At 47.1% G+C, this 21,820-nt stretch overlaps 6 protein-coding genes across 6 annotated transcripts; 2 read left to right on the top strand and 4 right to left on the bottom strand.

Annotated features, from left to right (window-relative positions):
* Window positions 1–1,369: 1,369 nt before the first annotated feature.
* Window positions 1,370–3,697, bottom strand: RhiXN_05515 (heparinase II/III family protein; the record flags this gene model as incomplete). Its single annotated transcript, XM_043325331.1, has 5 exons — window positions 1,370–1,802; window positions 1,851–3,034; window positions 3,098–3,444; window positions 3,506–3,610; window positions 3,676–3,697. The coding sequence occupies 5 exons, from the start codon at window positions 3,695–3,697 to the stop codon at window positions 1,370–1,372; spliced, it is 2,091 nt and encodes a 696-aa protein (XP_043180763.1).
* Window positions 3,698–6,170: 2,473 nt separating this feature from the next.
* On the bottom strand, window positions 6,171–10,276 carry RhiXN_05514 (glycoside hydrolase family 35 protein; the record flags this gene model as incomplete). Its single annotated transcript, XM_043325330.1, has 17 exons — window positions 6,171–6,262; window positions 6,312–6,375; window positions 6,426–6,821; window positions 6,875–7,085; window positions 7,135–7,198; window positions 7,246–7,954; window positions 8,005–8,358; window positions 8,412–8,543; window positions 8,660–8,733; window positions 8,915–8,988; window positions 9,139–9,249; window positions 9,304–9,386; window positions 9,443–9,650; window positions 9,700–9,851; window positions 9,914–9,980; window positions 10,031–10,141; window positions 10,197–10,276. The coding sequence occupies 17 exons, from the start codon at window positions 10,274–10,276 to the stop codon at window positions 6,171–6,173; spliced, it is 2,982 nt and encodes a 993-aa protein (XP_043180762.1).
* A 67-nt stretch (window positions 10,277–10,343) lies between these two features.
* RhiXN_05513 (uncharacterized protein) lies at window positions 10,344–10,841 on the top strand (the record flags this gene model as incomplete). Its single annotated transcript, XM_043325329.1, has 1 exon — window positions 10,344–10,841. The coding sequence occupies one exon, from the start codon at window positions 10,344–10,346 to the stop codon at window positions 10,839–10,841; it is 498 nt and encodes a 165-aa protein (XP_043180761.1).
* A 1,464-nt stretch (window positions 10,842–12,305) lies between these two features.
* Window positions 12,306–15,217, top strand: RhiXN_05512 (NAT, N-acetyltransferase, of N-acetylglutamate synthase; the record flags this gene model as incomplete). The annotated part of the gene is made up of 7 exons (XM_043325328.1): window positions 12,306–12,422; window positions 12,474–12,759; window positions 12,807–13,180; window positions 13,245–14,406; window positions 14,463–15,016; window positions 15,071–15,118; window positions 15,167–15,217. The coding sequence occupies 7 exons, from the start codon at window positions 12,306–12,308 to the stop codon at window positions 15,215–15,217; spliced, it is 2,592 nt and encodes an 863-aa protein (XP_043180760.1).
* A 1,046-nt stretch (window positions 15,218–16,263) lies between these two features.
* Window positions 16,264–17,380, bottom strand: RhiXN_05511 (uncharacterized protein; the record flags this gene model as incomplete). The annotated part of the gene is made up of 4 exons (XM_043325327.1): window positions 16,264–16,617; window positions 16,680–16,814; window positions 16,871–17,056; window positions 17,093–17,380. 4 exons carry the CDS (start codon window positions 17,378–17,380, stop codon window positions 16,264–16,266), a joined length of 963 nt encoding a protein of 320 aa, XP_043180759.1.
* Window positions 17,381–19,164: 1,784 nt separating this feature from the next.
* Window positions 19,165–21,285, bottom strand: RhiXN_05510 (Transposon Ty3-I Gag-Pol polyprotein; the record flags this gene model as incomplete). The annotated part of the gene is made up of 1 exon (XM_043325326.1): window positions 19,165–21,285. The coding sequence occupies one exon, from the start codon at window positions 21,283–21,285 to the stop codon at window positions 19,165–19,167; it is 2,121 nt and encodes a 706-aa protein (XP_043180758.1).
* Window positions 21,286–21,820: the final 535 nt, after the last annotated feature.

Raw genomic sequence — 21,820 nt, 5'->3', positions numbered from 1 at the left:
CGAATACTCATCTCATCCCACTCTTGTATTAACTCAGTCTTTACTTGTATTCTAATCTACTACTTTTATACCAAAATCGTATTCGTATTTCTACACTGTCCTCTCGTTTTTCAGTACCAACCCACCATCCCTCAATTCCTGCTGTGTATTGAACGTTTATCTTATTTATTCATTACCCGTCTTATACATTCATTCCTAATAAATCGATGCATCTGCGATTCTCTGCCAGTTCAAGCGTTTGATCTGGACGGTCGCAGTCTTGAGCGGCCACGGGCTCCCCCTCTTGTACCGCGTCCAGAACCCACACAGTACTTATATCGACCAAAGCATAGGTTAAGTTGGCTTATTGTGTTCACGCATATACACTGTACAAGGTTAAAATACTGAAAATAAGAATTTGTATTTAAGTAGGAATTGAACTGAAATCAAGGCCAATATGTGCTAAATTTGAATATCAATTCTCCCTTAGTCTGATTCATACTGAGGAAAGCATACTGACGTTGTAGTTTTCAGGCCAAATTATACTGAAAGACGATGTCTTTTACTGATACACTGATTTTCAAGATCTTATCACGCCATAGTGATATATATTGTACCCGGGCACTTTACAAGGTCCCGGGGTGGCTCTTATCTTTCCCCGTGTCTTTACTTTTAGCCACATAAATCGAGTGTATTACGGCTTGTTATTCAACGCGACGAAGTCGCGTGTTAAGTCTATATACATCCAATAAGTAGAGTCCTTACATTTGGATAGATTGAAGAGCCCCGTAGCCTCAAGGCGGTTAGTATGGCCCGGACCGGGGAGGTCCAACCACGAGTCGGGTTGTGTGGTAGCTGGTGTCACTGTATGCGGAAGAGGGGCTTGGCGGGGGGGGGGATGAATATATGTCATAACTTAATATTGTCAGCATAGCAGTAGGGTGAAATTTGTAATTGGGTCCGCAAAGTTGGTGAAGTAGCAAACAAAAAGCAAGGAATCTGAAACAACAATAAATGTATCTCTACGGAGGTCTCAAAACCCCTTGAGTGCTCTGGAGTACTCCGTCTTTGGTAACCTTCTCATTGCGACCCGACGGGTCCGGATTGCTCGGCGAGCACTTGGGACCACTCCGCGAGCACTTCCGAGCGCCACACCGAACTCTCCGGGGTGCTCGCCGACAATGGCGAGTCCCGGAGCGCCCCCGAGATTTTCCGCACCACGCGGAGATAACGAGTCTGACTTACGCCAAGGCGCGGCCAAAATTCAGGTTCACGCCTATGGCTATTTGCGTACAAAACTTCTAACTGGACTTATATTATGTATCAATTAGCTTAGGTATTTTGTACATAAGTATGACTATACGTGTGAAGCCAGCAAGTCCCAGAGCATCTAGTTATGACTCGTCAACGACCAGTCATCCAAATGGACGTGTGGGGGAAGCCTGAGATCTGAAACTGACATGCCCGGCCATTGGGGACTGAATAAGACCTGTAGGCTCTGGGTTTTGCCTGGAGCAAGGGACACGCATAAAACCTTTACCCCAGGGTTAGGTTGATCGGCTTGATTGGGAGGCAAAGCCGGGTCGGTAGGCGCTCGGACAGCATCTTTGATCGAGAAGCCTACTCCGGCCCCGGGGTTAAGTAGTTGAACTTGCATTGTTTGACCACCGAGGGTAAGCATAGCAGTTTGTCCACCGTTTTCGATTGCTATGGTTGCGTTCGTATGCATACGCCATTCGACTGATTGAGTCACGTCCAAGAGATCGTCCTGAAGAAGAACTTGCTTTCGCCCGTTTATCAGACGCACACCACGCTTGATACGTCTGGAAAAAAATTAAACTGGGTACTACTTGAATTAAAAGGCAACGTACTGTCCGTTATAAGTTCCTGTTAGGTCTGTAACAAAAAACGCGGTGGAGTTGGTGCCAGGAATATAGTCATAATCCAAACCCTGTCTGTCGCCCGTAGAGTCATACTTAACAGTAGGCTGGGCCCAGACATTCTGGTTGTCGTTATTAACCACCAGAGTATTCTGGCCCTCGGTCCGCTTACGATAGTAAAGCCAACGGTGACTATCTTGACCCTCACTTGAGAAATAGCCTTCCGAAAGATAATCGCCGTTTCCGAGCTCACCAGCCCATCGCTGACCCATTGCATCGAGGACAAAGGTACCGGCGTCGAGATCACCATGCGTCTGATGGCCAACATGTTTTCCTGCCTTCATTGCAACATACAGGGCGTGACTGTCGGCCCAATTGCTGCGCATGGCCGCCCATTGATCGAGATCGTCGTCAAAATAATGATCGAAGGGCATGTCGTTCCAGAATGCACCACGAACGGATGGATCATACCAGAACATTGACCAGGGTTCACCAACATCAACGCGGTCGCGTTGAAACAGAAGATAGCGAGGTTCTTTGAAATAGGAGCCGTAAAACATCATCGAATTAGCGGTGGTGCTGAACTTGTTTGGGCCTGTGTCCCCATAGTCGAATTGACCTGTGGGGGCGGAGACATGCATGTGGTAAAGGGCGGTCATGGCAAACTTCGGGTCAACCAGGTCATATGTATTACCAGTGGCAGTCAGAAGAGCAGACGACATTTCAGAGTGAGCGGTGGTACCAAAATACCAATAATTGGGAGTTTCGGACCAAGTACCATCGGACGAAGGAGCGAGCACACAATTTTTCTTGGAGTTAGGGACAGTCAAGCTAAGCATCGTTTCGGCGGTGCCTGTTGGGTCGTCGCCAATAACAGCTAGCGCACCAAGCGTTAGTCCGGCGTTGCATACGCAGTTCCAATTCCCGTTGACATTTTGCCACCAGCCGAAATTCCAGTGGGAGTTCTGATCATTGTAAGACTTTACACCCCACTGAAGACCCAGGTTTATAATAGACCACATGATACTATCGCGCTGGTGAGGATTCCAAGCGTCGTACATCCAGTCGTAGCCGATAGCGAATGCGCTGGTAAACTCGGCGACATCGAGGAAGTGAGCGGTGTACCAATTATTTCCAGGATCACCAAATGGCGAAGTACCATTACCGGCCGCGTTCTAGTAGTATGGAATGGTGAAACATGAGTGCAGGAAGCTTAAGGATCTGTGTCTTGAGCATACCTGAAGCTCTATCCAAGTCCGATCTACCCACTTGGTGTCTTTGGTTATACGGTAGACATACGCCCAAGCTTTGACGCGCATCTTGATCTCGCGAGCGATATCAAGAACGCCGTTTCCTCCATCCACAAAGTATGATTTTACCGGCTGATCGTAGTATTTTTGTGCGTCGCCGAAGATGGTATTGTTCCACTTGTGAAGGTAGGGGTTTGTTTGAATAATAGAGGGAAGCACCTCCCATTTGTATGCTGGAGCGATGATACGGGGACGATCGGGGCGGACCGAAGTTGGAGAAGGACTAGAAGGATTAAAGGGGTCCGGAGGCCAGGACTGATACTCGTCCCGAACGGCTAATACAGAAAGTGGCGATGATCGATCAGCTAAGCGAACAAGTAATGGTATCCGTCTTACTGTTGGATGAAGCGATCACGGTTGCAATCGTACTGGATATGGCAGCCGCTCGAAGAAGAGGAATGATGAGATTACCCCATGGGCTAAAACAAATATTATGCCTTCCTGTTTTGTTCGCGTAAATTCCTTGCGAGCCATCCACCGTTGCGTAAGTCCAGAGTATTACTCACCTGAAAAGGACAAAACACTCATACTAGTGTTAGCACGATTATCAAAGCCGCAAGAATAGTAAGGAGAGTGGGTCGAAACAGCCACAACAAATATAGAGAGTGAGAGGCAGACGGAATGTAATTACCAAGTCAGTTTTTTAGGCTGCCTTATAAATCATTCTCTGAAGAGGCATGGGCCTTCCCTCTCTGACAGCCTTAAAGGCTTTGTTTCAAGCAAAAGGTGGACCCTATCAATGAACAGCATCCCTTCGAATTCGAAGCTGTCACAAAACCGAAACTGATGATATCCAATTGCAATGAATGGTAAGCCGTCAATGATGGTCTCCCATCTCCACGGGGCCCCGAAAATCTCGGGAACGCTCCGGGACTCGCCATTGTCGGCGAGCACTCCGGAGCGTTCGGTGTGGCGCTCGGAAGTGCTCGTGGAGTGGTCCCAAGTGCTCGCCGAGCAATCCGGACCCGTCGGGTCTCAACGAGAAGGTTACCAAAACCGGAGCACAGTACTCCAGATTAGGGACTAAAACGGTCACACCTGGAACATTCCGGGTACAGAGCCACCATGTAATCGGGTGCTTGGACGGGCATGGTTTTTGATGGGTAGAGCCCGGCCAGCCGTTTAATGCTACCAAGAATAGAAATTAAACATTATAAACGTATATTTACATATGGGCCTTTACAATCGATGCAACACTGCTCAAATGGGGCAGGAGGGGAGTACAGAACCATGAGCCAATAGCCATCTGAGACTGAAATATCCCAGAGGACATCTGGTGCTGTATGCAGTTTATCATTAATCGCCCGCTAGAGAGAAATCGCTCAGCGTCAACAGAGGATACTAGTAACAATAAGAGATGTAAGTATACACATCTCGTAGTGCTCAGATTGACTTACCGAGAGTAGTAAAGTAATCAAGCGCCATACGTGCAAGACAGGGGCGCGAATTGAATCGAGAATTCCAATATGGAATTACCCCCCCCCCCAATACTCACGCAGAACGTCAGAGGATACAATCGGGGTCTCAAAGTAGGAATAAATTGAATCAATATCTGGCTGTACTGGGCCGTTGGAGCTTGATGAATGGCGCTGTGTATAGATATTACCACCACGCCGCAATAGGATCGGGAAGATCAACAAGTATGCTCAAAGCTGAAGTGGGTATGCTTGTTCCGTCTAAGTATGTACCTGTTTTATATTCCAGCTTAATTTCCGCAAAAAAAAACGTCCAAAAACAAGTTGTGGACACCATACGTCGAGGGTACTGCGCATATATTCGATATAAAATACGTTATGATATAAATGTCGGGGCCCGTAGAGCACCCGGGATAACTGAACTCTGACCAGTTATCCATGCCACCTATTTGAAGTTCGGCCCGTGGGTAGCTTGCTGCCCCGGTTGCTTACCACGGGCGCTCCCACGGGTAGACCCCGGAAACCCGCTCCCATTTTAGTCCCTACTCCAAATAGCTCAAGGGTTTTTGGGGCCCCGTAGAGCAGAGCCAAGACAGCCAGCCGTCCGTCCAACCTACTCCGAATCAATCTATAGGTATTATTGGGGGGTATTTGCAAATTTACATCAAAGTTCCCGATCTACCTGGTGGGCCATGTTGCTTGTCCACGATAATTGAAACTTGGCTCAGTAGACACCTTAGGCTGGAGTGAAATTTGAAACTTCACTGCTCGTTTTCTCTTCCCCAACCAGCAAACTCCATTTCAAAAATTGGCATACTGTGCCGCACCGGACAGATATTCCCTCGAGTAGAATTAGACATTCTACACCTTCAGTATTGTACTCAACTAGGCTAAGTAAATTTTAAATTCACTCCCGCCTAAGGTGTCTAGTATATATAATACGTGTTTTATCTGCTCATTTCGCTTATTTGTTCTGGCAAAATTCCGGGCCTACATGATGTTGTCTGTAATCCCCTCCAAATTCTGCGTTCTGTTGCTTGGTTAGGGTCCATTGCAAGCGAACGTTTGTATGTGGACATCTGGAAATTTTGACCCGGACAATTACGTAGATCATTTTTAGTACGATTTAGACTGATTGTTGGGCCAGGCGCAGAAGTCCCGACAATACACGCGGAATTCTAGTAGGTTTCTGACCAAAACTACAAGGTTGCTCCTTAGGGGATTTTCGCATCTTTAATTAACATAGTAATATACATAAGAAATGCACCAACAACTGATCCCGTTAACTACTTATTCGCTCCATGCGCTGAGCTACCAGGCCGGGGTATTGACGAATCGGGCCTGTTGCTCCTGGTCATTACTGGAATCAATAACAAGGAAGTCTGCCCATGCATACATGCCATAGGCGATTCATGGGGCGGATGCGCCTTTGGTTTATTTAAGTTTCGTCATACAGCGCTCAACTGTCTGACGGATTGAAAACACTAATGAAGAATATTGGGGTTCGGATGAAACATTATGAAGATATTCATTTGAATTAGTGGATTTATGCTGTGATACATGATTTTTCTTCTGCCTTCATCCGTTTACGCGGCAAGCCCTCGTACTATCTCCTTGCTGGAAGCCAGGACGATTGTTGGGGCCAATTCGACATTCGCTATTTTGGCACCCAAAGCGTCTGTAATACGGGTAAATACACCACAGATAAATAGCATAAGGAAACGCACCAAGTGACCAGAGAGTTAACAAAATATCGTTTTCTCCTCGATGGTTAAGAACGCCCTCGGGAATCTGCATACATTTAGCATAAAGGAGTACACAATTGATGTAAATCGACTCACAGGGTACACCGTCTGAGGCCCGAAATTGCTCGTGAAACGCCCGAATTGCCAGCCGTTCACATACAGCATCACACGGTAGTTGCTGGTTGGAGTACGTTCAAACTTGAAAGCCACCGGTACATCAGTATCTTCATCGATATCTAATGAGAACTTGGTTTTGTATGCCGTTATTCCCGCTTTGCTGATACCATTGAAGGGCGAACAACTAGTCGTGTTCCAGGAGGTGGTGGAGTAGTTAGGGTAGATCGCGCCAATGCGTTCTACATAGAGACCACCTTGGTTCAAAGGGCCACGAATAATATCCTTAGTATCTTCCCCATCGACATTGCCTATAAGTTTCCAAGACGAGAAGTCTCCGCCTCCGAGAAGCTCATAGCCACGAATTCCACGAGGAGCCTAACGGATATGGATTTTAACAACCACTTTGTCGCATACTGGGGTCAACTGACCTTGAACTCATCACGCGAGTTCCAATCCTCGTCCAAGCCCATGTTGTCAACCACTACAGTGATAACGTTCTCCTTTCCGACCGATCCCACGGGGAAGGTGTATGTCGCATTGACAAGATCAATCCCACCTGCTGGATCAGAACCGGAACGACCTTGGCCTGAACCAAGGAAGACGCCATTGAGAAAGGCAGAGAAGCCAAAGTTATAACCTCTTGAGAGACGTCAGAAAAACATTTTCTTTCGCGGTTGTAAAAACACACCCTTGTACTGAGAGCCTAACCCCGGTAGCATTACTTTCGAACTTGCCGCGATACAATATGTTACCTATAAAAGAAATTAATACGTATCAACATCATGGTAATCTGACACACCCGCATGGAATCCATACTCGTCAGCATACAACATAGTCTTTCCGCCGAGCGGCTGGAACTCGGGAGGGCGAGCAGTCGAATTCTTAGTGGCAACAACCCACTTTGAATCATCGAATTTAACCGCAACCTCGGGCAATGAGTCCGTGCATTTCCACTGCAATGACTTGAGGCTCGGTAACTTAGGTGTCAAATTCTTGGTTTCAATCGATCCTTTGAGAGTCCCGAGGGGTGTCTTGGATACTTTGACGGATTTACCATTAAAAGTAACAGACTTCACTGAAGAGGGTGCAAGGATTTCAAGTTCGGTAGTAGAACCGGATTCCAAATCACCAGTAATGGTCAGCGTTGAGCCCTTGATTGCAGCATTTCGAACCAGGTAAGGTCCAAAAACAAGCACACTACCGGTACGAGGGCTGAGATCATAACGCCCATTCCCGGACGTGCCGCTCACACGAGGCTGCCATATCCGAGGAGCGAGCCAGGACTTGTCCGCCACCCAAATACTAGACTTCCCAACTGTGACGCGCGTGAGGCCGGACGAAGAGGGAGATCCCGAGATCAGTGCAGTACCGTCAGAAACAGTCGTAGTGATGCTGGATGAAGAAGATGTAGCCGAGGTAGCGTTGGTGTAAAGCGCAGTCGCGGTGGTCTGGTTCGAGGTGTAAAGAACAATGTGATCTGTTCCATCAATAGTAGCCCATGTTGCAACCTGTATGCAAGATTAGTATCTAACCCCTGTAGGCTCGCTTGGAAGCCCACCTCGGCAGAAGTGTATCCAAGTACGCTACTCCCAAACGGATACTCGCTGACGATAATCTTACTTTCCCTTCCATTCAATGCGACGTTCTTCAGCGTAACCTCGCCTTTAGTAGTGTTGACCTTCAAATCGAACTCGACGCGCGCCGTGTTGGTGTTTGTCGTTTGACGAACAATGTAGAGGTTTTGATTTTTAAGTGTTGCAAGGTGGGTAGTGAAAATCTGGTTGGAATTAGAAAGAGAGGTGCCGGTAGAGATGCGACCAGCGAGATGATAGTGAGGTGTGGCGTGTAGGAATAGCCCTTGGAGTTTCAGTTCATGATATTTGATTGTGAGGGAGCGATCCTCAGAAATAGCCTATTCAAATTATCAACCCCTGTATTATTATATTACGAGATGTGTTGACTCACAGCGCCGTAATCGTATGAAGTATAAACGGTAGGAGTGGCCAAGTTGCCCCAGTTGGTGCCCCCATAGGTCATGTAGAGGTTTTGGAGGTACGTTCCGGCAGCATAGCTGTTCTTGTAAAAGACGTTCGCGAACTACTTATAAATCAGCCACCACAGTTTCGGGGGGTGGGGATGTGAAGAATGAGAGAGGGAATAAAGATCAAGCGACCAAACACTGGAGATGGAATGAAAAAGACGGAGGCACATACCTGCTCGTTTATGAGGTTATAGCATGCACCATAGCCAGGTCCATTCCATGGATCGAAGGCGCCACCTTGGTACTCTGTTGACACCCGGCCAATTGAAATACCGTGATCCAGAGACCATTTGGATGAGCGGAAAAGGCGGGATGATTAGCCCGAAGCGATTAATCAATCACCAGACACAGCATATCAGATCACACAATGAAAATCCATGAAAACCTATCAGAGTTGCCCGACCGACACACGGAAATGTAGACTTACCAGCTAGATACAGTGGCTCGGCAGGATTCCACTTTTGATGGTTCGCATCAAGGGCCGAGTCGACTTCCTTCCAGCTAGCGATTAGAGATTAGTATTCCGACAAACAGGAAGTGACTGGAGGGGAGCCAACACAGTAAGAAGACAGAGCACAGCGCTCCTCAACCAAGCCTCGAGAAGATGACAAGAGAAAATAATAGTGGGATTATAGAGGGAACTAAACTCACACATCCGGATGTGAACAATCAAACCCAAGCGGGTATCCATCCCATGCATAAAGATCGACTTTGGCAGGGCCTGAAGCAAATTGTCCACCAGAGCGGTAGTCATTGTGGATGCTACGCAGTGCTGTTGTGAGTGTTAGCAAATGAGCGAGGGAGAATAGGACATACATTGGAACTTTTGTGATTCCGTTCGACCTCATTTCTTCCATAATCCATTTCATGTGATCGGTATGACCATATGTGACCTTGTTCTTCTCAAACATAAACGAATGAGTATTTATAGACAATCTCAGCAGGAATCACTCACAGTCGGGTCACTCATGCTGAATTCGTTTTCGCTCTGAACCAAGATTACTGGACCTGCGGGATATTGATACGGTGCAGTGAATCTAGAGACCGCGCGGATGTACGGCTTCCAAGCAGCAGTGAAATCTGTTCCGTTAGAGCGAGCGGCGTCCTTAAAGTTGGTAAGCCATCCTGGGAATCCACCTCCAGAGGTTTCTGCGTTGATATACCTAAAAGACAGGCATGAGTTTTAGTCGAGAAGTGCAACACGATACTTACGGTCCCGGACGGACGATGACAAGGATTCCGACGTCCTTGGCGATGTCCAAGAATTTGGTAACTGAGCGGTGGCCCTCAAAGTTCAATACGCCAGGCTTTCCTTCAGTGATTCCCCAGTGAAGATAAATGGAGACTGCGTTAAATCCCCCAGCCTAGAGATTGAGGAGCTTATTGGTCGGGTGGTCCACGGGAAAATTAGTTCAAGTGCACACACCTTGAATTTCTCGAGAACATCACGCCAGAGGGGGATGGAGGGCAGTCTCCATGGGTGAAACTCCCCGCTGTGTACCGAAATGAGCACAGGCCAAATAGGGAAGGAAGAAAAACATACCTAAAAACCATGATCCGCTTGCCGTCGAGGAGAAGTGAGTGTTGGTCCAACGTCACAGCCGCACTCGAGTTTCCGGCGTAGAATCCGGGCGAACCTGGCGAAGGGACATATCTATAAAGAGCATAGCTGAGTTGAGCTCATCAATAATACTCGAACAGTCGCCCACTTTTGAGACAAGTCTGCATTGGATTGAGCAATTGCAAGGCCGGTGAACACGCTCGCAGTCGAGAGAAGAGAGAGACGCATGGTCGCAGACAACCAACCGAGCGTTAGGAGGAATACTCCAGCCACCAGAACGGGTTTATATCCTCCCATGATGGAGGGAAACGGGAAGGCCTATGTCAATCGGAATGTTTTCTCCACGCACAGCGAACTGAGCTTCTCAAGCGGGAATAAATCTACTTCTTCGACCAAATTGTATCGTTCTCCTGCAGAAAACCTCTCTTCCAACGGCGTGAGAGACAAATATGACCATTCGCCGACGGGGCGTGACCCCATTTGGCCGAGAAACGCCCAGCGCTTGATGGTGATGTCATCCAAGCACACGAAGAAGCCTCAAGGAAGGCGCCGGTCCGCTCAAGACGATATTTTAGGAATGATGCTCGGCGCCGCCGGACTTTGCGAAGCCTTCTTCGCCGCTCCGCGTAGCTCAAGATGTCCACATAACCCAGCCAATGCTCGGTCAGATGTAGTTAATCTTGGCTATGACTCCGGACAGCGATGCATGTATGCGGCTGAAGAACTCAGTCAAACTCAAGGATATCTGGGAAGTGATAATATCATTCCTCAAGAGGCAAAGAGCTATGCTTGACCCTTTACTCGCAGTCGCATGTATGAAACTTTGGGTATATATAACCCCCTGAGCCGGCCACGTTGTTTCGCAATAGTCTCAGATTGCAATACCTATGCCAGGTGAAAACAAACCTGCGGTAGCCGTGTTAAAGGCCTAAACAATTTTTATTGTGTGCTTAAGTGGGAGTAGTGGCTCAAAGCTTTATTACACAGCTCCGTTCCTTAAAAATGCGTGTGCCTGAAGTATCCATATTTCTCCAGTGTGAAAGTAGGAGACTGGACCGCAACTCTATTACTTGGAATTGTTTCATACACACTCACAAAGCTCTTAAATATGGATGCGAGGCGGCAGTTACAACGCCAAAGCCAAGGTAGTGTGAGGTGATGAGTCGCAGCCCGTGGAGACGCGTGATCAATACAAATGGCAGGCTACGGCGGCGCTTACGGAGATATCGCAAGCAATCACTTTACTCACGGCCACTTTATTCCCTGGCACACTTCACCTACTCGAGACCTTTGTCCCACACTCCATCCCTCGTTGTTCACAAAATGAGTCTTGTCGCCACCCGACCTACGAGTCGTATTCGTTTATTGGGGGCTTACACCTCTAGATCTTACCGCTTCGCAGCGCGAACGTCCCCCAAACCGCCGGTTTGACTCCACAGTTTTTACATATACATACACATTGACATCGTTGCTAGCAAAATAATATGTAGGTTATATATACAAAGAACGTAAGCGGAGAAGCCTCGATGCGTTGAACCTACTTTGCACTGTTTACTTCCTTGAGGGTTACTGGTGTGACCCTGATGCCATCTGCAAGCAGAGTGACCGAACAGACTTTTTCTAAACCAATAACCTAATGTATGGATATGTTTAGAGCTCGAGCAAATTGGGCACCGCAAACAGCCCGAAGTTCAATGCTTTATTGATAGTATTATTGGTGGCTAGTGTTTACTTGGAGGTTCATTTCACACTAACTTGCTTTCAACTTTGTTTATGAGAAATGATAATGAGCGAGAGCGAAAGGCTACAGGACCTCACATAATGGATCCATTGTAAAGTTTTCTCCAACACGAGTGCTTCAACTAGAGCTGCCAACTTCGGAAAATGTTATGGTTCATGTCTATAGTCAACGGCGTTGTTGTGGAATTAGAGTGCATAGAGGCGAACAGATCATTACATTCACCCACATGCACCCAGCACCTCCTTGATCACGGGAGGGGTCGGTCATGGCTGAAGCACGGTCCAAGAGTCACGCTCACAAAGTTTATTCAAGAAGTGCGCATTAAGAAGTATCACCCAGTATAAATCAGATATCACAAACCGATTGCGAATGACAGTGAACCAATAAGGGGAGAGCATTGGTAGGGTGGCGGTGTAGATAGGATCACATTATTAGCGCCACAATTTGATAAGCGGGATGAAATCGAACCGTCCGAACGGCCGAAGTTCTTTGTGCTCAACTTTGACTACAATCAAAATGTCGATGTTAAACGCGCGACGTTTAGCTACTCGGTACGCACCTAATGCTATCAGGCTGCGAAGTGTGAGACAGGTGCCGGCTCGATACCTGCAGAGCACAAGCATGGCTGACAGGGTAAGTCTTACGGGTGAATCGGGCGATGATCTATATACAATTAACGTATAGGACACGATCACTCGTCTACTATACTCGATTGGTACCAAACGCGAAGTGGAAAGATATCTGAGGATATTCAGCGCCTCATCCAATCCCGCTGCGCCAGCAAAGTTCGCGGTGCTCAAGGTTGGGGGTGCTGTGCTCGACAAGATTGACGAATTGGCGCTAAGCCTCAGCTTCCTCTCCCGCGTTGGGCTTTATCCTGTCGTTTTACACGGTGCAGGCCCTCAACTAAATGATATTCTCGAAAACGAGGGTGTGATTCCAGACTATATCGATGGTATCCGCATTACTGGTGAGTGTGTACCCCAAGACCCATGATAAAACCTGACATGGTTGTAGACGCCAAAACACTTGGAATCGCTCGCCGAGTATTCCTTGAGGAGAACATGAAACTAGTCAACGCCCTTGAAAAATTGGGAACCCGAGCTCGGCCGATAACCAGCGGCGTATTTACCGCAGACTATCTCGATAAACCCAAGTATGGACTTGTAGGAAAAATTACTCGCGTAGACAAGCGCCCACTCGAAGCCTCCATTCGTGCTGGTGCTTTGCCCATCCTAACTAGTTTGGCTGAATCTCCTGAAGGTCAAATTTTAAATGTTAATGCCGATATTGCTGCTGGTGAACTCGCCAAGGAGCTCGAGCCCCTCAAAATCGTTTATCTCAACGAAAAGGGAGGCCTTTTCCATGGTGTGACGGGAGAAAAATTGGATGTTATCAATTTAGACGAGGCAAGTACATCAAAAAGTGACAGTGCCAAAACTAACCACCGAGTAGGAGTATTCCGAGCTCATGAAACAACCTTGGGTCAAATTTGGCACCAAGCTCAAGATTCGCGAAATCAAAGAGCTTCTCGATCACCTTCCTCGCTCCTCTAGTGTTGCCATTATCGCTGCCGATTCCTTACAGAAAGAATTATTCACCGACTCGGGTGCCGGGACTCTGATCCGTCGTGGATATAAATTGTTCAAGGCCAGTTCGATCGAGGAGATTGGTGCAGACCGATTGCGCCAGGTCATTCACGACCGCGACCCTGATATCTTGGCTGGACTTTCATCAGTTGCAGGCGTGCTTTCTGATTTAAAAAAGGCTCCCTACACTATTTATGGAGACGAACCATTTGATTGTGTTGCCATTGTCCAACACCCAGAAGGCGAGACGCCAGTTATGACTAAGCTACTCCCATCCAAGAATGGTATTCTGAACAACATCACCGATAACGTCTTCAATTCGATTCGCAAAGACCACAAACGCCTCTTCTGGACTGCTCGTGCCGATGACGAGAATCGTGCGTGGCATTTTGAGCGTGCGGATGGTAGCTTTACCAGGCAAGGCCGTAGCTTGTTCTGGTATGGCGTGCAGGACGTCAGGGAAGTGGAGCGCATTGTCAAGGGGTTCGAGGAGACTGGGCGCATTGAGCGCGCATATCTCCCGGTTGGACCCAGCATACCCCCTCACCGTGTTGCATCATCCGCCCCGAGCGGAACTCGTCCGTTCTCAACTTTTGCTAGGCCTCATATAATTGGTACGACCGGGTTCGCCAGCCCTTCACGAGGATATGCTACCGCCTCCCCGGAGAAAAAGGTCGCCTTGATTGGTGCCCGAGGTTTCACCGGCCAGGCCCTCATTTCTCTCCTCGCAAACCACCCTTCCCTCACTCTTTCCCATGTCTCATCCCGTGAGCTGGCAGGACAGAGGCTCCCAGGGTATTCCAAGTCAGAAGTTACCTACTCGAACCTAAGCACCTCGGACATCGAGCGTATGGCCAAGGAAGGTGAGGTCGATGCATTCGTTATGGCTCTTCCCAATGGAGTGTGTAAGCCTTTTGTGGACGCGATTGATAGGGGAAACAAGGAGGGTAGCCGTGACTCGGTGGTTGTTGATCTTAGCGCAGATTATAGGTTCGAAGGAGCGAATGGGTGGGTATACGGTTTGCCTGGTGCGTCGATGTAAAATTACCGGCAACTTATTTGAATTGAATTGTCATTAATAAAGAATTATACAACCGTGAATCTCTCAAGGGCGCCAAACGAGTTTCTAATCCCGGGTGTTATGCAACCTCGACTCAGTTGTTACTTGCTCCCCTTCTACCTTACCTCGCGCTGGGAACTGTTCCTACTGTCTTCGGTATCTCTGGTTTTTCCGGTGCTGGGACCAAGTCGGGCCAAAAAGATCCCGCTATACCAATTCCGAAGGTCCCTGGAGAGAGTCTGAACGGCGGGATTCGCCCATATGCCTTGACAGACCACATCCATGAACGTGAAGCGGGACATCACCTTTCGACCATCTCACCTATGACAGTAGCATTTACTCCTTCCGTGGCACCTTGGTTTAGCGGGATTCTGTCCATAGCATCTGTCCCACTTGCCAAACCTTTACGTGCGTCCGAGATTTGGGACTTGTACAAACACAGGTATGAGCACGAGAAGCTGGTTAGAATCAAGGAGCCCACTGAGGGCGTTGTCGAACTCGGAGATGTGGAGAACAACCACGGTTGGGTAATCGGCGGCGTTCAAGTAGGAAGCTCAGGGAGCCGAGTAGTGGTCACCGTACGTACTCCCTAGCACATAGAGCGGGAATAACTAATGTTTTACCTGGGTCAGGGTGGACTCGATAACCTGTTGAAAGGCGCTGCAACTCAGTGCTTACAGGTAGGTTGGCTAGACACTGCTATTAAATGGTTTGCTTATTGCGTGCAGAACTTGAACTTGGCTCTTGGGTACGATGAGCACGCGGGGATTCCTCTTTAGAAGTAGGCTAGGTAACTCTGAATATTTCTATCATTCTACAACTTCAAGAAGTCCCGATGTTTGAATCATAGATAATCGTTCTTGACGCACTGGCATCGTGAAATACATTTTTGCAAGATTTAGGATGCACAGTATAATAGGGAGGGACCCTCCGGGGTTGTCCCCGGACTGCAAGAGCTCTTCTCAAGAATAGTCAAGCTCTCATTAAGTGTGTGGAAAACAACATCATAAATATCAGCAAGTTCTTTAACTTAACCTATGCTTTGGTCGCTATCATGTATGCTATGTGGGTTCTGGACGCGGTACGAGTGGGGGAACCCGGGGCCGCCCCCCGGCGACCTGGGCGTGTAGTGGGCGATCGCCGACGTCCACCTTAGGTTTGTCTCACGCGTGCGGGTCCTGTACATCAGCTATGCTTGTCACTTACAGTCGCGTGCAATTCAAATGCAACACGTGTTCATTCCCGCCCTTACGGCCTCTACCCCGAGTTAGACCTTAAGCCACCTGTACGCCGCCACGTGACCTTAATTTTCTTACCTCTGACCGTGCTACGTTCTCGCTTGTTCTCTCTTCTTCTCTCTTTGTTTCTTTCTCGTGCCTCCCTTCTCTGTACCTTATGTTGTAGCTTTCACGGTTCGGTTCCGGTTTTGTGAGCGGTTTGCCTTGTTCGCATGTAGCTGTAAGGTTTTACTTATCGTCCACTACTGGAAATACGAACGTCGATGGCGACCGTGTCGCCGAGGTAATGACAATCCGTAAAACACTCGATTGTTGTGGTTCCAAAGTAAAGACAGTTATCAGAAGATCCCCCCCCGGGACCTTATAAGGTCAACGGGGTTCGTACATGAGTAAGCGGAATAAACCAAACAAGAGTATGTAGTTAGAAATCAGATACAAACAATAACGAAGACGACGGTGGGCCGAGGTGGTAAGTCGGGTGAGCATAGCCAACTCGATTATGTAAGGGATTCGCGTATAGTAGAGTAAATATACAAATATCTGGCATTCCTTACACTCGCCCTCCAGGTGGCATATAGCCACCTTATTCACTTCCTTCCCTTTCCTCTGTTGGTTTGCTCTCCTCCTTTTCTGTTGTTTTGATCAGATCCTTGACGCGTAGAAGATTGCTTGAGTTTGAGCTTCCTTGGGGAGATGCAAGGTTGTTCAGGCTCAATGGTCTTGAGTCCCTTGTTGGTGTCCCGCATCTCAATGTCTGGCCCAAGGTTGGTCCACTTGGCAACATGGTCAGTGGCCTTGCAGACATCTGGGTTGTCTTGGTTGCCAACAATGGCCGGCTTGGCTCCTGCGTTGCTACCAGGTGAGGGCTTGTCCTTGTCCTCTCCAATGCTGGATTCAGGAGCCTTGACAGTACGTAGTGTCTCAAAGTTGCCTTGTTCCCCCTGACCGTTGCCCAGTGCTCCTTGATCCCAGTATGAGGTTGTCAATTGCCCTCTCCGTCAACTCTGGCATCTGGGGCATGGGATACGCCCTCCTGATCAGCTCCTGGGGGTAGTTTGCGTTCCCAATCCTGGGTTTGTCTTCTATCCTTAGTGCTCAAAGCGCAATACAGGACATGTCTTCCATGATGTCCCACTCCCTGTCTATGACCCGCTGGTGAGTCCTCTTCATGTGTTTGCTTAGAGTTGTGGTTACTGATATGATGTTCTTGACCAAGAGAATTGCCTGTGATACCTTCCTTGCCAGTTTGTTGACTTGCAGTCCAACCGTCCCTGCCTGGGTTGGTTCTGTTGCTGGTCTCCTTGGATGATTTGCTGGTCCCCTCTTGACCAGATCCGGTAGGGTTGTAGGGACTGGATTGGGTACGCGCTTGTTTTCTTCCTGTTTGTGTTCTTTGTCTGTGCTTGGTCAAGGTACTTCTTCCTTGTACGGTGGATCCATTGCTAGACCAGGAGGCCAACATGCTTCTGGTAGGTGATTGGCTGCAATTCCTAGCATTAAGTCAAGTGCGTTGCTGTTTAAGGCATCTTCCTGTAGATGACCCTTGGTAAGTCCACTCTCTTGGTTGTGCACGCAATGGCCCATTGGTACTGATGCCAATAATACCTTTGTACAGGTCCATCTGACCTCTCCCAACATGCGGGGACCTGGCCATGTTTGGCCTCCCAAACTGTCCTTGCCTTCCCCTTTGGGGTGGTGGGGCATTTCTTGCCCTAACAGTTTTGAGGCTGGTGTTATGGATATGACATTTCTTCTTTAATCTGTACTTATTTTATTAATTACACTAGTAATCTTACAGTAGACAAATGAGATAAAGATGCGAACTAAGGTTTTCAAGGTCCCTCTATCCAATAGTGACCTTTACAAAACCTACAAACCTCAGGAATACCCTCAATATGCAATGCCTTTTGCATATATGCTGTTTTCTCACTCATTTAAATATATACAAATTCAGCTGAGTAGATAAACAGTAACAAGTAATATTTCTCTTGTTTGTAGTATTTATTATTCAAGATTCTATCTTGTGGCTACACACAGAAATATTCAGGGTCCCCCCTGTCGCATAGGCAAGTGCTCCGGCGCTTAATCAGCCCTTAAGCGCCGACGCACTAAATGCGCCTTTTCTCCATCACCCGGGCATCCCACACTGCCGAATCGCTTGCGTTTCGGTGCGCATGTTTGTGCGCTCCAGAACGCTGGGTCAAACTCCCAAAACGGACAACATTTGGCAGAGTTATGCCCCATTTACTGTAAGTACCCAATGCAGTGGTATCCTACCTTTGGGACTGTTTACTCCAAGGATGAAACACTTAGCCTTGGGACACCTAAGGACCCACACAGGTAAATACTGCCTTGGGGCAAATATCAGGATCTGTTGTTTGTTTACTATATACCAAAGTATTGGCTCCCTCAAGTGTTTCAGCTGCCACATGTACCTCCTGTACCCCCTCTTGATATCAATCATGTATATACTTGTTTGTGCGCCTTCTCAGGGTATAAAAGCACCCTGTGAAGACGCTTCTAATGCATCCATTTATCCACTCTTATATATTGACATATACACACAAGCCTTTAACAGCTTATCTGTGCATTTACTTTAGTGATTGACTCACTGTAAATAGCATAGGAGGTTATTTGGCGCACTAAGACCATAGGCCAGTCCCAACAGACACAGGGTAACCTATTAGTGTACTTAATGCAACCCTGTGCCCCTTGACTGTCACAGTTGTTGAGTTCAACATTGAGTATAGTGCAACAATACTGTAAGGATTGTTGTGATTGAGTGATAGTGTTTCAATCCACCATACCCCCTATATTGTAGATAGCTTTATCTACAATATCTCATAAATCCTAGATATATTTTAGGTAAACCCCATAAGTCTTAAGTCTTACTTAAGCATCTATAAGTCCTATACTTATTAGGCAAATCCTATAAATCCTGTACATTAGTCAGGTAACCCTCTTACTTAAGGTACTATCCCCAAGACCTTAAGTATACATACCCTTAGTCACTTAGGCTTAAGTAACATTAGTCTAAGGTACTCTACATAACCAACCACCTGCACTTCATAGTTGCTAGACTATTTGTTAGGAGTTGTTATTCCTGATAACCTAGCCTATATTGTGCATATATTCTGTGCATATATTCTGATTCTTAATACTAGTTCTTAGTTATTCCCATATACATTTTGTATATAGTAATTCTTTCTTACTCCTGTACTTACACAACTCTTAACAGCTGGTCTGGGCCACTGTGTTGAGCAGCCATAGTAAACCTGCATCAACTTGTTTGTTGGGCCCTGGGTTGTATGCTGGTGGTGCATCCCACTGCCGTTCTTGGTTGCAACTGCGGCATCTTTGCCAGCTGTAGTACATCTTGTAGACAGAGTCAAGTGTGATAATAAAGGATCTAGTCTTAAGCAGTGAGATATGGTGCTGATGACTGGTTGAGGTTCCCATATTGCTTCCTTAAGTACCCTTATGCTTGCTCATTCAAGGGTTTCAGACCCACTATCACTAAGCTCATTGTACAGTACTTCCCTGTCTTCTTTCCACAGTAGCTCTTTAGTGCAGCTGATTCCTAAGGCTTCAAAATATTGTCTTAGGGCCTCAAGGTGCTGTACCATGCGGTATGATTCCCAGGTATGGTCTCCCAATTGCCATACTATCTCAAACATTGCGTTATTCCCTTTGCCACAATGTCCACCTATCTGCTCAACCGCCCATTCATCATCATTGGCTTCTAAGGAGGCTATCTGCTTGTAGTTCCTTCCTGGGAAGCAACAATCCTCATATGGTACATGTGGTTTCAGTAGCAATGCGTGGAATATTGGCTTTATTCCTCTTTGCTTCAAGTTGTGGGGCAACTCTACATGGTAAGTGGCCCCTTCCTTGACCACAATGTATATTCTTACTGGCCCAATCCATTGCGCCAGTAGCTTGTGTGGTTTCCCCAGTGGCACTCTCATGTTCTTGGTACTAACATATACTAAGTTGTTGGTCTTAAATGGTGAAAGTCTTCTATGCCTGTTAGCTTCAACCATCTGACTTATTTGCAAACCAATGATGGCATTGTGTGCTATCATTAGTGCGTATTTGATGTTGCAGGCCGTGTTGCGTACCCTGTACATGTCAGTATTGGTTTGCACTAATATTGGACATGGGGTTTGTCCGTAATTCAGTGCAAATGGACTGAACCCAGTGGTTTCCAATCTAGTCAAGTTTACTGCAAACTCAATACTAGGTAATTTGGTTGCCCAGTCTCTCAATGGTGGGTTTATGCACACACGTATCAGCGCCAGTATTGTGCATATGAGTCTTTTGGTCTGCCCATCCATCTGTGGGTGGAATGCCAACAATAGTCTCAGTTTGGTACCTAATAGTTCATAGAGCGTCTTCCAGAAGATCAATGTAAATAACTTGTCTCTATTGCTAATGATGATCTTGGGTACCCTGTGCAGCCTAAAGACATTTGCTTGAAATACCTTGGCCATGTTGCAGGCTGTGTAGTCCAACCTTGTTGGTATCAAGTGCGCCATGCACGTAAGGTGGTCAATTACCACACATACCATGTCAAATTTACCCAGTAGGGTTGCGGATTCCATTAATGGTCCCAGGAAATTGATGCCAATTTGTGCCCACAGGTATTTGGGTACTGGTAATGGTTTCAGTAGCCCATATGGTTTCTGAGTCAACTTCTTGGATGATGCGCAAGACATGCATGCTGTGCAGAATTTCTCCATGTCTTTAGCCATATTTTTCCAATACAGGCTTTCCCTCATGTATGCATATGTCTTCTTGTATCCTAGGTGTGATACTATTGAGTGCACATGAGATATCAGTAATGTCTGTATGTGCCATTCCCCAACTGTAGTGTCTGGGATGCATAGGTACGTCCTACTGTGCTCTGTGAAATATAGTAAATTGTCACGTAGCTCAAATTGAGCAAATTGCAATGGTTTGTTCACTATCTTTGCATACTCTTTGTCACTCTGGTAGCCATTTGCTATTGCCTCATTCATGTCTAATTCTTTTACCAGCGTTGTAATCTGTTGGTGATCTGAGCAGTCCAATGGTTCCCACTTGTCCTGTTTGTTGTCCGCCCAACTCCTGCCCTCCAGCTCAATGCTTGCTGGTGAGGTCTCTTCTCTTTTGTTGGGTTTGGTTTCTCTCAGATCTCTTTCTGCATTTTGTTCCCCAACAAATTCATCATGTATGTCAGGGTTCCAATCTTCTTTCATGCGCTCATTTCCTTGGTTACGCAGTGCCCTGGTCCTTTGCCCTGCTCTTCCTGGTATTTCTGGGTTGTAACAGACTGGTGCCATTCTCTTGCACTCTGGGTTTTGTCTGACACCTGCCAATGTGGTCTGGCTCTCACTTGCCACCTTGGCTGCCATTCTGGTTACTACTGGCCAGGTCACTGATTGGTTATGCACGTGTGCATCCTGTATGCTGTCTTCCTCCTTGTAGTCTGGCACAAACTTGCTCTCTGCATGCTCAGTGCCTTTCTTGTCCTCACTATACATCCGCAATAGAGCATCTGCAAGGACATTTTTTGATCCCTCAATGTATTTAATTGTGCAGTTAAATTGACTCAGTTTCTCTGACATTTGTATTTGTCATGGGTTAAGATCCTTCTGAGTCTGTAGGTACTTGAGCGCCTTGTGGTCACTGAGTATTGTGAATTCAACCCTGTGAAGTAACAGTCCAAATTTATCCAGCAAGCACACCACTGCTAATGCTTCCTGATTGGTGACCAAATAGTTTTGCTGAGCTGTGGTGAACTTGGTGGACCAAAATGCAGCAACCTGTGCCATTTGCCATTCTTCTCCTTGGCTTACCAGTCTGCTTGCCCCTGTCAAGCTAGCATCTATAATCAGATATATTGGGGGCTCATTCTTGCCATATCTCAATGCCACATGATGTCTATTGCAGAACTCTTCCACCAACCTAATTGTATCACAAAAGGTGTGTTCCTTGGTACCCCCCCCCATCTGAAAGGCGTGTCACTGCTTGCTCTCTTAGCCAACAGTGCCATTGGTATGCAAATGCCTGGGCAGTTTGGTGCTAAGTATCCAGCCGCACCTAGGAAGCTAGCTAATTGTTCTTTTGATTCAGGCGTCTTCCACTTGGACACCAAGTCAA

The sequence above is a fragment of the Rhizoctonia solani genome, chromosome 6 (genome assembly GCF_016906535.1).
Source record: "Rhizoctonia solani chromosome 6, complete sequence".
NCBI classification, from domain to species: Eukaryota; Fungi; Basidiomycota; class Agaricomycetes; order Cantharellales; family Ceratobasidiaceae; genus Rhizoctonia; species Rhizoctonia solani.
Note: the sequence above shows the minus strand (reverse complement) of the source record. Positions and strands in the feature narration are given on the sequence as shown.